The sequence below is a fragment of the Alligator mississippiensis genome, chromosome 2 (assembly GCF_030867095.1).
Source record: "Alligator mississippiensis isolate rAllMis1 chromosome 2, rAllMis1, whole genome shotgun sequence".
Taxonomy (NCBI): Eukaryota; Metazoa; Chordata; order Crocodylia; family Alligatoridae; genus Alligator; species Alligator mississippiensis.
In genome coordinates, this window is record NC_081825.1 from 230,442,590 (window position 1) to 230,458,395 (window position 15,806).

General features: G+C 45.8%; 1 protein-coding gene across 15 annotated transcripts in view; it reads left to right on the forward strand.

Moving 5' to 3' along the window:
• The window catches only part of GPHN (gephyrin), a 631,726-nt gene that overhangs the window by 604,314 nt on the left and 11,606 nt on the right, over window positions 1–15,806 (forward strand). For 14 of the 15 annotated variants that reach the window (XM_059722873.1, XM_059722869.1, XM_059722872.1 and 11 more), the window contains 4 exons: window positions 4,636–4,723; window positions 6,261–6,334; window positions 11,097–11,161; window positions 14,302–14,405. In XM_059722873.1, the coding sequence (XP_059578856.1) occupies window positions 4,636–4,723; window positions 6,261–6,334; window positions 11,097–11,161; window positions 14,302–14,405 (331 nt within the window). The remainder of the gene's footprint in view (window positions 1–4,635; window positions 4,724–6,260; window positions 6,335–11,096; window positions 11,162–14,301; window positions 14,406–15,806) is intronic. The other variant, XM_059722870.1, reaches the window with a different exon arrangement.

Sequence of the window (15,806 nt, forward strand, 5' to 3'; positions counted from 1 at the left end):
ACCACCTGACTGACAGCCAAAGACACAGTGTTATAGAACATCATCAAATCACTGACAGCTGATGGACTACTGGGGAAGAGGTTGCCCCATCCAGAGTCCTCCTAAATTCTCAGGTTCAATTAATTTCTGGGGGCAGGCCATCACTGCAATGGACCGGTGACCCCTCAAATTGAATAGAAAAATACCATCTGGCAAAGTTGGTTGTTGTCTTCAAAAGCTCATGCCCAGGGGTGTATCGGGGGGTGCACCCCCTTCTACCACTGCCACTGCTGTCCCTGGATGACCTGGGTGCAGAGGGAGTCCTAGAGCTGCTCCTGTCCTGCATCAGCCATGGGCTGTGGCTGCACGTGGTGCCAGGTTCAGCAGGGGGTCAGACTTGGTAGGGGACAACAGTGGCAGCAGTAGTGTGTGGGTTTCCTCTTTCTGAGTCTGCTCCCTGCTCCCCCTCTCCCCCCACCACCCCACATCCCACGCTGGCTGGTTGCAGGCATTGGAAGGAGGAATCTGCCCCTCACTGCTGCTGCTGTCACCAGCTGATGCAAGCATGGTGTGGATCCCCAGAGCCACTTCTTCCCCATTCTAACCACAGGCTGCAGAGAGCAGCTGTACAGGAAGCCAGTTCAGCAGACAACAATAGGAGCGGCACACAGGTTCCTTCCTCTAGCACCTGTTCCTTGCCAATGGGGGACACCTCAAGGTGGGAAGGAGGGGCCATGAGCAGGTGCCAGGAAGAAGAAACTGCATACCACCACCATTGTCCCCATCCAAGTCCAGCACCCCCTGCAGCTGCTTCTTATAGCCCATAGCTGGAGCAGGGCAACAGTGGCTCTGGGGCTCCCCCCACCCCACAAGTCTGCCAGGGACAGCAGTGGTGGTAGCAGCAGATGGGTCCCCCTGCCTTTCCTGTGCCTGCTCCCTGCATAGCTCCCAATGTCCCCTGCCAGCCACACACCTCCATCCCACCACCACCCCCCAGTCTGGCGAGTGATGTCACTCTTCTCCTTTAGTAAATCCTGAATCTGCCCATACTCATACTTTTATGAACCAGTTAGTCTCTTAGATGCCAGCCACCCTGCCCTATGTTCTGCCTGACTTCAGACTAAGGCAGCTAACCAGTTCTGAGATCCAAAGAAGGTAATCAGTCATTGGTCCATGAGTATAATTTCCAAATTTCCTATCTCCAAGCCCATCCCCAAAACTAACACAATTCCCACCTTAGTAGAGTATCAAATAAAAAATATGATATTGAAGGAGCATTGCACAGAATCCCAGAAATTAGTCAAGTCCCTGTTGGTTCAGGGTTATTCCCTGCAGTGTGTGTGAGAGCAATACTTTCTATTAAAAGAGCTCATATATAAATGCTGTGGATCTAAACTGATTTTAAAGTAGCTTGGCTTCACAAATCTGAAAGTTATGCAGGGTTCCCTTGGCTCTGTTACGTAGTCTGTTACTCAGTAGCTCCACCCCTTGCTCTCAAGTCATGTAATAGCATCAAGACTAATGTTAGTCATTATCTTCAGACAGCTGATCGGTATTACAAAATGAAAATGTCAGTGTTTGCAAAAAAATAAACATCCCCAGTATATTAGAGACTGAAAAATGGGAATCACACTCAATTTTTATCTTTCACTTCCACAGACTCCTTGTATAGATGAACCAGTATGTTTTCCCCCTCCAGTGAGTTGGGAGACAAACTCCCCTTTGCATGTCCCCAGAGAGAAAATGCCATATCCCTGAGCAGGGCTTGCACTGCAGCGTTGTCGCACTCACTGGGGGAAATTTGTGGAAAAGTACTAACGGAACTCTCACTCCCTAAATATCTGATATATTAACAGTAGGATTGTGGACTCTCTATGTAATATACTACAGGAGATGATGCTCCCCTTGTGTATCTTAGATAAACAGCCTCCACAGATAGAACTGTGAATAGCAAAACCTGTCTGGCCACAGATGGGAAGAGCAGTGGAAGGATGAGGCATCTCCAAAACCCATGGGCATCAAGTGTTTTCATAAGATGTTGTTGTGCTTTATGGATTTTGGAAATTATTTTCTGCCTAAGCTCTCTGGGGCAGTGATCATTTGTTGTTCTCAGTACAGTGGAGTCCTAGTCCATGCTTAGGGCTCCTAAGCATTACTTCCATACAAATAATAGTATTTTTCCATTTCCTTTTCTTATTCTCCATCATAGCCCCCCTTCTCTGATAACCTCACTCTACCTGCTTGTTCTCTATGTTCTTCCATCCTCTGTCCTTTCTCTTGCCTCTGATTTCCCCCTGCCCCTCAGTGTGTATATTATAGACTTGTAGATTTCTATACCAGTTGTGATCATCTAGTCAAACCTCCTTTATAGCAGGCTCCAAGATTGCACCTGTAGGAAACCCAATTTGTAAGTGAATTAAAGTGCATCTTTTAGAAACACCTTCCAGTTTGTAAGGTTACAAGTGACAGAGATCCTTCTGTACAGTTCTGCCACCACATGGTAAGTTTTTCCAGTTAATTTCCCTTTCTGTTAAAAAATGTGACTTTTATTTCCCATTTGAATTTGTCAAGCTTCAGCTCTGGCTGATTAATTCTCTTTCTTCTTTCCTTCCTTGTATTTTTTTTTTAATTGAACCTGACAGGGCATTGCCACAAATGTGTGTGTTGTGGAATCTTGAATGAGAACTCTGCATAAATAGGATGGATGGATTAGAGAACATTTTTCTAAAGCTTTTTATGTACAAATTAACTTTGCCATAGTCCTGCGGTCTGTGACACTGTCCCCATACCCCCCACCTTCGCTTCCACACCCACACTCTGCCTCCACAACCCCCCACATACACACAACCCCCCAACATGCCCTGTGCCCCCACACACACAGCCACACCCCCTCACAAACTCCCCCACTCACACCCACACCCCACCATACACATCCACACACACCACACACCCCACCACATCCACCCCGCAATACACAAAACTAAGAATTTATTTTGAGTTATTATGCAGTCACCTCTATATACACTACGCAAACACACATTATGACAAAAATATTTTTTTAATAAAGTTGAAATATGTTATAATAGGTGTTTGACTTTTAGCGTATGATTTGTTTTTTTTCTGGTTCTAAGATGGCAACCCCCCCCCCCCCCCCAAAAGGAGTATTTCCAAGGGGGCAAGGGAGGGACTTCCAGTGGCAAAGGTCAGGGGTTAGGGGTGGGACTTCCAGTCTCAAGATGAGGACAAGGGGGTGGGGCAACTGTAAAGGGGTGGAACTACCCATGCGGCACTTGACAGCTCACCAAAACTCATTAAGCAGCCCTCCACCCAAAATAATTGCCCATCCCTGCCTTAGCACCAGAAGGTATTATAAGCAGCCTCTGACCATTTTTGTGCCAACCCCAATTACCACCACTCTTGATGTCTGCGAACTACTTTGGCCAGTGCATGGGCCATGTTTCAGTGTGGTGCAATGATTGGTGGGCCATTGGACATTGTGCAGTATGCAATAGAACTCTGGCTCATTTGGCATACAAATTTCTGCTGCTTGGAGAGGGTAAATGGCTTGTGATCTGAAAGTTATTTTAATCCATATCACTTAGATTTGAAGATGGTATTTTAACCAGTGGTGTACTGTGGGTCTTTGGCACCCAGGGGCCAGTGCTTGCATTTGCTCCCCTCTCCCCCCCGTCCGCAGCCAATCGCTGAGTGGGGGGGGGGGGGCTCTCAGCAGCCGATTGCTGAAGGGGGGGGGGGGGCCTCCGGCAGCCAATCGCTGAACCTGGAAACGCTGGCAGCAAAACCAGAAGTGCCCAGTGGAGGACCCAACTGGCATGGCCCTCCCGCACCCCACCCTGTCGGTACGCCAATGTATTTAACAATGAACATTTATTCTTCAGAAAGTTATCAGTGTGGTAGAAGGAAGAGATTTATCAGATATGGTGTTAAGTGGCACCCTGTTACCAAGTCTTACTTACAGTATATCTACCATTGGTTACATTCTACAGCAGCTTAAATCACCACTTCAGAAGAGGTTCTTGGAGTACTCATCAGATCTGAGGGCTGGTATCTGATGCTCTATCAGTCTATTTTCTGTGTGGTGACAGTCCCCCTTTCTTGACTTTGGTATATGACTAGAAAAAAAATTTGAAAAAAGCATCACTCACACCTTATCGTTAGTTTATTAATTGATTTATTGCTCATGACAGTGGAAGACTAACAGTATGAACCAGAGTCTGGCATGGTGTAGACAGACACTATGCAATCTTTCCACACCTGTCCCAGTGTACTTAAATCCTAACTTGCAGTTTCCAGTGCCAGTTCCTGCTTGTGCCAGGTCTACGAGTACAGCTCAGCCCTGATCTGTAGTGCCCCATACTGTGTTTGTGCTGCATCCTCACACATCACTAATAGTGCTCCTCAGTCCCTATCTGAAACATCCTTCGGTTCCAGTCATAGATCTCTGGGGCAGACCTATCTCAACTAGCGTGATGCCTCATCACATGCTCTTGAGTTAAATAAAGCAGTTATGGACTCTTAGGAAAGAAAAGACATTCAGTATATTTTACTATGATGATATGTTTGATTTTTTTACCTTATACTGGTACCTAAAAATATTTTCTAGGCACTAATCTGTTTGTTTTGATTTTCCTGCAGCCCAGATGATTTACTGAATGCACTGAATGAGGGTATCAGCCGTGCTGATGTCATCATCACATCAGGGGGTGTGTCCATGGGGGAAAAGGTATGTAAGAGCGTAAATGGACCAGAAGAATTTTTATGGCTCATGAGATACAGGAAGGAAAGAACTGAGAATGATTTTTTTGATCCTTGGTTGAATTCATAGGCTTGGCATTTAAAATAAACATCTCTCTATTTATAGCTTAGTAGGTTTTAACCATAGTCACTGAGAGATGATAAACACAAAGCTCCATGGTGTCATTACTGAGTATAACCACATTGTGAAGGTCTGGTGTTTCACAAAAAGGAGAAAAGTATGAATATTTTCTTGTATTAGAACCAGTGATGTTCAAGTCCTTTAAGCTTCTGCAGGTCTTGGAGCAGTGATTAAGAAGGAAAGTGCTCATTCATGTATTGCAAAGGGGAAGTGTAGTGATGGAAACACATAGCCACTAGGAATGGGCTGAGCCCACCACTTTTTTTTCATGAAAGCTATCAACTATCCCTTGGATGCAAATAACTTTGTTCAATCCTTATCTATACTGCAGCTTCCTAACTGTGAAAGGCTCCATATTTCACTACCAATTCCTTGAGGCATCCCATCGTCTCACGTTGGACTTTTGGTGGTGGAAATGAAATACCTGTGAGCATGCAAAAAATGGCAAATTAAAATGAGGACTGAATGGAGCCATCAATCAAGAAATTGTCTCATGACAGGAAGAAGTTGTAGCTTTCCAAATACTTGAACATAATAGACTGATGAGAAAATGAGAAAACTGATGGGAACTTCAGGGGCTATTGTTTCTACAGAGGCTTGTCATTGATGGTTTCAGTATTCCATGTTCCCATGTGGACTTTTCTGATAATAGTATAAGTTCTTCTAGGATGAAGTTAACTAAGTCCCAGAGCAGCAGCATCTTGAACCCAACTATTTTCAGCAGAGAGTGCACAAAGAATTTTGGATTTCTTGAACTAATGGATTGATCCAAAGTATGTAACTTATGCACAGGAAGTGGGGACTCACTAGTATTTTCCTTTTAAAGAAAATTTAGACAACTATGATCTATGGGTGTGAATTATACAGTGTACTCAAGAAATCACAAGAACTGATGTCATATTGGGAGATTGAATTCTTTTTGCAATCTTGTTCTCAAAGAGACTGACTAGCCATTGAACTCCACCAGTAGCTAAATGTAGTCTCAAAAGAAACTGCACTTGATGGTTTTGAGTCTTAGCTTTGACTCATATGTTAATCATTGGACTGTACATGCTAGATTTCACAATGTGGCATTAACATTTTCTCTGAGTCTTACAGACATCTCCAAGATTCTTGTCATGCAACTGACTTTGTATGGATAAATCACAATGCCTATATTGAATCAACTGCAGGTTCAGAGACTAAAATTGCTTTATTCCACTTTTTTCCAGTCATCCTTCTAAAATTATCCCTTCCAATACTGGAAATACCCCACAAGCTATAGTACATCTTAAATTTGTCAGGATCTCAAACTATACTTGACTTTGATAGTTCTGAATACTTTGATGTAACTGTAACATACTTGGATGTTATTCTACCATTTTTTCTTTTTTAATTTAAACAGGACTATCTTAAACAGGTGCTGGATATTGACCTTCACGCACAGATTCACTTTGGAAGAGTTTTCATGAAACCAGGGTAAGAAATATTTATAATTCTGTGATCCTATGAAGTCTATCTTGGGCCAACATACCACTAAGTGTTTTTACCCTGTTTACCTACAGACATATTTCTAAAACACACATAAACCATTGGGTAGTTGAATAAGGGAAAACAAATGGCATCAGCCTTAATCTAACTGTTCCTTGCTGTTGCTATTAAAATTCATCAGAAATTAAAGGTTTTTTTATTGACCAGTAATATTTCTATATTAATGGAAGAAAATTCAGCACAGTTATATACAGTATTGTGTGTGTTCCCAAAGCTCAGGTTATAGCATTGCTATGAAAAACCTAGGAAATGGAAGGGTTTATAAGTGATTAACATTCTCATTAAGCATCTGACCTCACTACAGAGTTAATACAACCGGTATTACTAGAAAAAGGAGCTTTTAAACTACAGGAGGGTGGAGGAGGAATTCGCTTACAAAGCTCTTTCTTCTGAGGACATTGCATATAGAAATTCTGAACTAAAACAGACATTTTATGCACTTGTTTTACATACAACACAAAGAGAGCATGGCTTCTGCCTCCCCACTTTTTCACTGTTTTGCTGGTATCTGTTTCTGGTGAAGGCAGTAACAACTCTGTGGCATCTGAAAACAGATTGCTCTTTGAGAAAGTCCAGGATCATGGAGTCTTTCCTTAAGGTTGTATATGACTAATCATTTCATGTGGTTTATTTACAAGTTAGGTACCATATTTCCCTAAATCCAAGATTACTTCAAATTTAAGATGACCCTCCCCCACACACTTAGATTCTATACATGGAAAATTATAAATTTCTTATAATGTTCCACATATTGAATCTAATTATTGGAGGCTCATCTTAAATTCACCCCTGCTCCCCCACCGCTGCAGCAAGGAAAGCAACAGCAGGGAGCAAGCAGTGAAGAGGCAAAGGGCAGGGAGCCGGGCAGGCAGCCTGAGCCTGGACCTTTGCCCTGCTTTACCTTGCCCCCATGCCACTTCTTCCCCATCCCTATTCTGTGCTGGAGTTTACCCCTACCCCTAGCTCTCTGTGCCTTCTCCCCTAGTGTCTGCCCTCTCCGCACCACACAGACACAACCCCCTTCCTGCTTGCCCCCAGCCACTTGCCCCCCCACACCACCTGTTCCTCCCACTGCCACATGCTTCTCTCCCTAGTGGCTCTACACAGGGTCCCTAGTTGCTCCCTGGCTCAGCAGAGAGCCAAGGAACAGTGTAGGATCCAGCACAGAGCCAGAGCGTGGCAGAGAAATCAGTGTGGAGCCAAAGAGCAGTGAGACAATGCGGATTCCCTCATTGCTCTCTGGCTGTGTGCTAGGTCTTGGGCTGCTTTCTGGCTTTGGGCTGATTCCCCTGCCTCTCCCTCTCAGCAGTGAGCCAGAGAGCAGCGAGGGAATCAGCCCTGAGCCAGAGAACAGGACAGAACCCAGCGCTGCCTGCAGGACTTGAGTCTAAGACTAAACTTTATTTTCCCCATGATGAATGGGGGAAGAAAACCTCAACTTGGAATCAGGACTCTAAGCTTTAGTTGTGGCTTGTCTGAAAGCTCACTGTCACTAGCAAAACACATGGGCATCTTTGCCTGCTGACTTCAACCGCTTGCACACTCTCATTGGCACACATATATGTGACCACATGCTTTTCCTTAAGCACCATTAATTCTGTCTGAAAAGCACCTGAATTACTGTTATTCTGTACTGACCTAGAGTTGGCAAAGTCCCGTGAGCCTAAACTGGCAAAGCCAAATAGTACTAGAAGTTGGGTTATATCACTATATTTTGCTGTACCAGCATAACTCAGAGTGACTCCTGGGGTAAGATATTCTTCTACTTGGCTTAGGAGGCTGCTACACCCATGTGGAATTGTGGACACCCTTCAGAAACAGTACCAGAGACACACTCAGCCACAGTATTGTTAAAAGAATAAGACTTGTCTTGCAATTAGAAGTTTTCCAGTGCCATTTACAGCTGTTGTGGTTGTTATGTGTATTGAAGGAAGGATATGGAAGAATAGGTAGCTTGGAACAGAAGCATCTCCCATTGGGTTAGATTGGAAAATAAATTCTCTCTTTTCTTGATGAGCTGCATATATTGGTGGCAAACTAAGCAGTAATAATTCCCAGTCATTAGTCCCATGAAAATGCCCTCCACAAATGTTTTATAAGATGGAAATGAGTAAAGAGGGATATATGGAGTAGATTGCAAGTAGTACACAGAGGACATCCCTAGAGCATCATGCATCTTGTGGTAGCCACTCAGAACACTTGAGTCATTTCCCAGTCAATTCCCATTATCTGAGATTAACTAATATCCCTTTAACAGAACAGTGGAAGATAAATCTGAAAAAGAGATGAGGTCTTTAGTTATAAACCTAGATCACAGCTGACTACAGCTGTGTCTGACTATGTTCATTTGCAGAAGACCTAGCATTGACCATTAACTATTCTAAAGTCCCTACTGCTGTAGGCACTGGAATAACATATAGAGTAACTGATGTGTTATAGAAAACTTTGGAAATAATTCCAGCTCTAGCCTGTATAATTTTAGTGCTTTCTCTGTCATTCTTCCTCAGACTATTTTCAGGGAGACAGAATCTGGATTTTTGTTGATGAGAAATTCATTTGCTCTTGCTGGTGTTTCCTTGCTGAAAGCAGGAGTCTCTCTTGTGATTTCATAGCTGGATGATACTGAGAAATTAATCTGTAACCACACACAGAGTATTTTGGCTCCAGGTTGGAATAAGCAGCGGGTGCTAATGAGCTGCTAAATGAGAGCAAGAGATCCTGTCTTTTAGCAAATGTTCTTATTAATAAAGAACAGATATGAAAAGTAGGGACTATGTGCTGTAGCTGCAGGACTGGTTCTGTGTAAACTGAAGGGTTTGGGTAGGCTCTTATCCCTTGCAGTGACCAATAGTCTAGTGGTTAGTGCATTTAACCAGGAAGTAGGAGACCTGAGTTCTAGGCCTTTCTCACCCTGAGGACATTTGAACTCTTGAAACTAAGCTACTGTCCCCCTATACCAAAAAGTGCCCCCCCCCCCCCAAATGCAGCAATGTAAGGCACCCTATTCTTGAAAGTGAGTTAGGCATTCTGTATTGCAAGTGAACAGGTGGTTAATGTGCAGCTTCAATTAAGCATTTAAGACTCTGAGAGCAGTGGAAGTTCAGACTCAGCTTGTCCTTTTAGCCTTTCCTATTGGCTGCCTCCAGGCATCTCCAGGCTTTTGGAGGTTACCCTGTTCTCTGTATACACACCTGTGCTTAAACCTGAATTGTTCTTCAGAAGCATAGGCAGTGGAAGGGGGGGTTAATGGGGCTGAGTTCCCCCAAATGTGGGGCAGTGATAGGGCCACAAGACAGCCCAGCCAAGGGCTTCCAGCGCAGCAGGGGTGGGGAGGGAGTGGGGCTAAGGCTAGGGGAGGGGCAGGCACTACAGCTAGTGAGGTGCAGGACTGAGCCACAAGCAGCTCATCTAGGGGCATGGCTCCTGCTGCTACCAGCACCCTGGGAGGCACAGGGGGCATGTGCCCCCAGATCTGCATGGGTCAGGGCAGGGCAGGCTGGGGCTGGGGCTGGGGCTGGGGCCAGGGCTGCGCTGGGCTGTTCCCAGCAGGGGAAGGGGAGGGCGGGCTGGGAAGAGCCCAGTGCAGCCTCTGTCCCAGCCTGCAGCAGCACCCTGCCCTGCCCCGCGCAGATCCAGGGGCACTCACCCCCCCATGCACTCCCGGGACATGTGCAGTGGTGGGAGCTGCCACCCCCTCCCAACACCCCCCAGAGAGCAATGACAGCTTGGGGCAGGGTGGGCAAAAGGGTTCCGGGGGCTCCATCTCCTCTGGTCCGGTGGTGCAGCCAAGGCTGACCCTGCTCTGGCCCCCCAGCTCTGGGGCCCCCAGGCAGTGCAGGGCCAGGGCTGGTACAAGACTGGGGTGCAGTGGTTTCATTGGTGCAGGAGGCACCAATGCCAGGCAATGATCCCAGGCGTGGGTGAAGAGGCAGCCACACAGGCGCAGCAGGCCCCAGACCCAATCCTGGGCACATTTCTGGCCTGCTCCCTTCCAATCCCTGCTCAGTCCCAGACCAACTCCCTCTCCCCACTCCCATGCTCCTTTCCCTTCCCCCCGCAGACTTTCCTGCCTGTGGGGAGGGTGCACACTCAGCCCCCGCCCAAAAAAATTTTCTCCCAGCAGTTGAAGTAGTTGCTGAGATAGAGCTAGGGTATCAAGGACTTAGAGATGAATGTAATCATGGCAAGTTTTTCAACACAATTTGATTAGGTTGATTATACTCAGTGCTGTAAGGCAGTGATTCTCAAGTATGGTGCCACAACACCCTGAGGTGCCATGAGTTCATTTTAAAGGTGCCATAGAGTGCCATTAGCAAAATTAGCCCAACTGGGTGCACAAACACCTACACATGATTCACAAGATAAACCCAGAAATTTCAAACAAGAATCCTAGTGTTGAAAACTTTTTGATCTGTTGTGGTCTTTCTGAGTTCTTTGCAACAGAAGAATTGCTATATTATTTTTCTATGGTCAAAAGATGAGTGAAAGCTAAGAGCTAGCATTTTCCGAGGCATGTCTTAAGGTTGAGAACCACCACTCAAATGGTTAAAAAAAGAGTTAAGAGAAAGAAGATATAGAAAATGGCAAATTACAAAATGACTGAAAAATATTCTGCATGCTAAAATAGCATAGCTGTGTTCAGTGAGAATTCAGTATACATATATACGTAAACGACTTTCTTTTTCTACAGCTTGCCAACAACTTTTGCCACTTTGGATATTGATGGTGTACGAAAAATAATCTTTGCACTCCCAGGTAAGACGTGATGTTTTATGAGGCTCAGAGACCTGACACTTGCTCCCTCAGCACATAGCATTTGAGATTTTTCCACCAATTTGTACTAAAAAAAGATGTGATAGAGTCTTTACCTCTTACGCTATAGTTCTTCTACCCAGAGCTTCTTTTGTGCTTATAAAAAACATTATACAGATTCTCTCTCTCCCATTTTCTCCACCCTCCCAATAAACATTTCCTGTTTTAGTTAAATCTGAAGTATCACTAATTGTGATAAGAAACTAAACAGTCACAGAACTGCAGTGTTAATTTTCATACCCAGGCTCTGTGAACCAACAGAGGGCAGCATTGATTAACCTACTGTGTTGGCTCTTACTAAAAATCAGTGAGAGTGAAGTGTTGTGTTGGAATCTGGCCGCAAGCCTGCATGTTCTCCACCAAGGAAGAATTTGCTGTGCTCTGCCTTCAGTGGCTTGCATGCATTTCTGATCACACAGGGCTCCAGTTCTCACTAAGAGAGTGATATATCAGAAACACACTTAGAGATTCTCTCTCTCCTGCTTCAGATGTGCTACAATATGTTTTGCCAGAAGAAAGTTGGGTAGACCATTCTTCTCTAGTATGATTACTTCTAGGGTAGTCACAAAGGGCAACACAGCTGTCTGTTGAAAGTGCTATTGGTTAAAAGTAGGTGACACCTCTCCCTTTTGAGTCGATATTAAACTCCTGTAGCTGTTTCCTGGGCTGCTGAAACACATTGCCAGTGTGATGTAAGGGGTGCAATGTCATTATTTATTACTGTGGCAGAGCACAGGGTGTCTCTGCCACTTTAAGGGCCTGGAGCTGGCAGCCTCCAGGTGCCTGATTAGGGCAGCCATTTTGAGGCTTAGGCTGCTTATATAAACAAGGCAGTTTGGCTATGGGAGGTCAGGCAGTAACATTGCCTGGCTGAAGGGCTATTGTGAATGACACGGAGGTAAGGGGGAGCTGCAAGGGGTTGGCAGGAGGTTCCTGGTCCTGGGTATGACCTGAAACTGCACCCTGCTGGGAGTGGGTGGTCTGGTGGGGCTCTCAGTGGCATGGGAGCCCCCAGGAAATACCAGGCCAGTGATCAACCCGGTGAAAGGTGGGTTGGGGTGCCTTAACCCCTAGCTCCCACCACCACCGGGTGGGTAACCCTGCGTATGTTGAAGGGCCTAGAGGGCTAGTGTTGTGAGGGGCCCAAAGAGGGCGGACCCCGAGAGTGGGAGTGATGTGGGCGTGGTGCTGTGGTTGCCCCTGAGAGGATGGGGAGTAGTGGCACGATGAGGCCCAGTGACAGAGTGAACGGCTAGAGAGACCCAGCCCAAAGGGGAGAGTACCCTCGACTGGCCCAAGCTGGGGCCAGGACTATGGTAGTCTAAAGGGCCGGGGGCCCACCGCGAGGGATGCCCAAGAGCTGGGGGCCTGGGGTCCCGACTGGCCTTGAGGTGGGCCGGGGCAAGAGGCTGAAGGTTCCGGGGGAACCACACCCGAGAGGGGAACATGGCTTTGGGGGGGCTAGGTAGCCCGGATGACGGCGGAGTGGCTGCCTGAGTGGGAGGATCAGAGAGGGGTCCTGTTAGGATGATTCTGGGGCCCAGTATGGGGCCGGTGATGAGGAACACCATGATGCCATCTGCGAGGCTTGGGCTGCGGTATTAGGGGAGGTCGGAGCCGCAGAGCGCCCCCGGGCATCGGGGCATTACAATGGGCAGCCTCCCGCTTAATTGACATCGATATATGAATCAATTATCATCAAAGGCGTGGCGGGTGAGATAAGCGGGCGGTTGCCCAGAGACAGGCGGGCGGGCCACGAAGAGTTCAGCCCTGAGTAGGCCTCCTGTCACGGTGACAGGCGGGCAGGCCACAGAGTTCGGCCCTAGGAGGCCCCCCTGTCACAATTACTATTAGTTATTATTTGTTTTACCATCACACCTAGTAACCGTAGTCATGGACCAAGATCCCGTTTTGCTTAGAGCTATAACACACAAAGAAAAAAGACTCTTCTTGCCCCAGAGAATTTTCCGTCTAAATATAAAAAGGGAGAAAACGGGGAGACAGAGATGAGCATAGCACAACAAAACAGCAAAACTATCTTGGTTAGAGCAATGGAGCGAGAGCGATAGCACAGCAGAAGCTTTCTGTAAGCATTGCGGCATCATGGCAAAATAGAGTGAGGAGCTATACTTCATTGAATAAATCCAGGTTTTGAGATGTGTGATTATTAAGGATCTTGTAGCTAAATTATAATCCATTAAATTACATTCTGTAGTTCTAAATTTACCCTTCAATTTCAAGTGGATATAGTATTCTACTTTACTTCTTATCCTGGTGGGTAAGATAGTAGAAAAGTAAGGCTGGAAGGTATCTCATGACCTCATGAGATCAGGTCCCTGCTCAAGGCAAGCATCCCTGAATAAGCCATCAGTCAAGTGTCTGTCTAACCCAGTGATTCTCAACCAGGGTGCCCCAGCCTGGGATGCTTTGAGATCTTTACAAGGGCACTGCAGGGTGTTGCACAGTGTTAACACTGTTAGGTATACAAACATGATTCACAAGATACACCCAGAGACATTCTGACCTGTCGTGACCTTTCTGAGTTCCGTGCAACATAATTGCCCTACTATTTTTGTGTAGTCAAAAAACAAGTTAAAACTAAGAGATGGCATATTCTGAGGGGTGCCTTGAGTCTAGAAACTTGAGAACCTCTCGTCTAACTCATTCTTGAAAATGTCAGGGATGGACATTCCAAACCTCTCTAGATAACCCGTTCCAATGCTCAACCACCCTCAGTATTGAGAAAGTTCTTCCTAACCTCCAATCTAAATGTCCTGTGCTGCATGTTGAGGCCATTGCTCCTAGTCATGTCCCCTGCAGCCACAGAGAATAGTCTAAATTGTCTAACAATAGTATTACAGAATAGTATTAGAAACTATTCTAATAGCAGTATAGCTGTGTACTAAACAACTGTCACATGCCACTTCAAACTAGGATGATGTATTTCTTATATACAGAACATAAAAAAGCTCTGAAGACCCTAGGGAGTGCAGGTTTCTATAGAAATGTGAGCTCATTATCAGCATTTCACAGATGAATTCCAAATTACTCCATGTAAACTACTTTTGTGTTTTGCTCTACAGGGAACCCTGTGTCAGCTGTTGTCACCTGCAATCTCTTTGTTGTCCCAGCACTGAGAAAAATGCAGGGCATCCTGGATCCTCGGCCAACCATTATCAAAGCCAGGGTAAGGGCTTTCAAACTGGATGAGCTCCTTTTATGATGTTGAAACCCTGCTCTCTGTGATGCCCAGTGGTACCCAAGAGTGCTCTCTCTGGTTTGGAGTAGTTCAACACCAGAGAAATGGTAAATGAAAGCAAGTTTTCACAGAAGAAAAGAATCTGTTAAGGCAACCAGAACCCCAGCCCTAAGAAAAAAATAGTTGCAGTCACATGACTCAGAATCATGAATTCTGTCCAGCCCAGGAAATTTTACCTGAGTTACCCACCAAGGTGGTTTCTTCCTGGGACAGCTGTTCATATGCACAAAGTGGCCTCAAGGCTATTTCTGCTATGCTTTTGCCTCAAGGTTCCCTGTCTTACAGCAACCATTCAGGTGGCCATGACCTAAGTCTGGGGTGGCCAACCTGCAGCATGGGTGTCAACCTGCAGCACAGCCTCTTCATGTGGCACACAGCAGGTTGGGGAAGAGACAGGAAGCACAGGGGCAGATAGAGCAGGAAGCAGAAAGCAGAGCATTGGATCAGGCAGGGAGCACAGGGAAGGGAACAGAAAATGGAGCAGCAGATTGGGCAGGGGAAGGGGATCAAAGTGGCACATGGGGAGGGTGTGGAGTTAATCTGTGGCATACCTGCCTAAAAGGCTGGTCCTTACTGGCCTAATTAGCAGAAAAAGAGGTATTTGCAAGGAGTGACTAAAAGAGCTAAAATACCTGTAACTCAAAACTCGATTTCTCCACTCTCCTTCCGAAGTCCATGGCCATAAAGCCTCTCTTCCAAGATCCTGTCAGGCCAGAGAAGTGAAGGGTGGATATAGGAATCGGGGAAACCTTACGCTCCATCACAGTAGGGCAGAGAATCCCATGAGGCCTATCACCCCAGTTTGTTTGCAGATATGCACATTTGACTTTGTTCCAAATGTAGTTAATTATTTTTAGCTCCCGAAATCACCACTTGCACATGGTTGCATTTCCACTGCATATTTCCCAGACCTTCTCACCATGCCAATCATATAAGTCTCCCTACTGCCAAAGGAAGGGGAAACTCACTGAGGAAGGAAGACCACTTTTAATAGTCAACCCGTTTTATAAGCAGCTGAAAGAAGTTTCCCACAAGCTCACTTGTCTGTACACCTTCTGGGATTTAGAGGAGCTAAACTCTCCACTGCTGGAACTTTCTGTCACCACTGTGCAATGGCAGAACAGCAGCATTTCTGTGAAGTGCTGCAATTTCACTGGCTGTACATTCACAGATGAATGGGGTCCATTAGGCAGAACTGAAGCAAGTGATGGAATATTGCACAGATGTCTAATCTCAGAAGGATCAGAAGAGCAATCCTTGCTGTTCATCAGTAAATGTTGGTGTTCTGGACTGACACTTAAGATTTGCAGTTGACACCATAAAGTACTG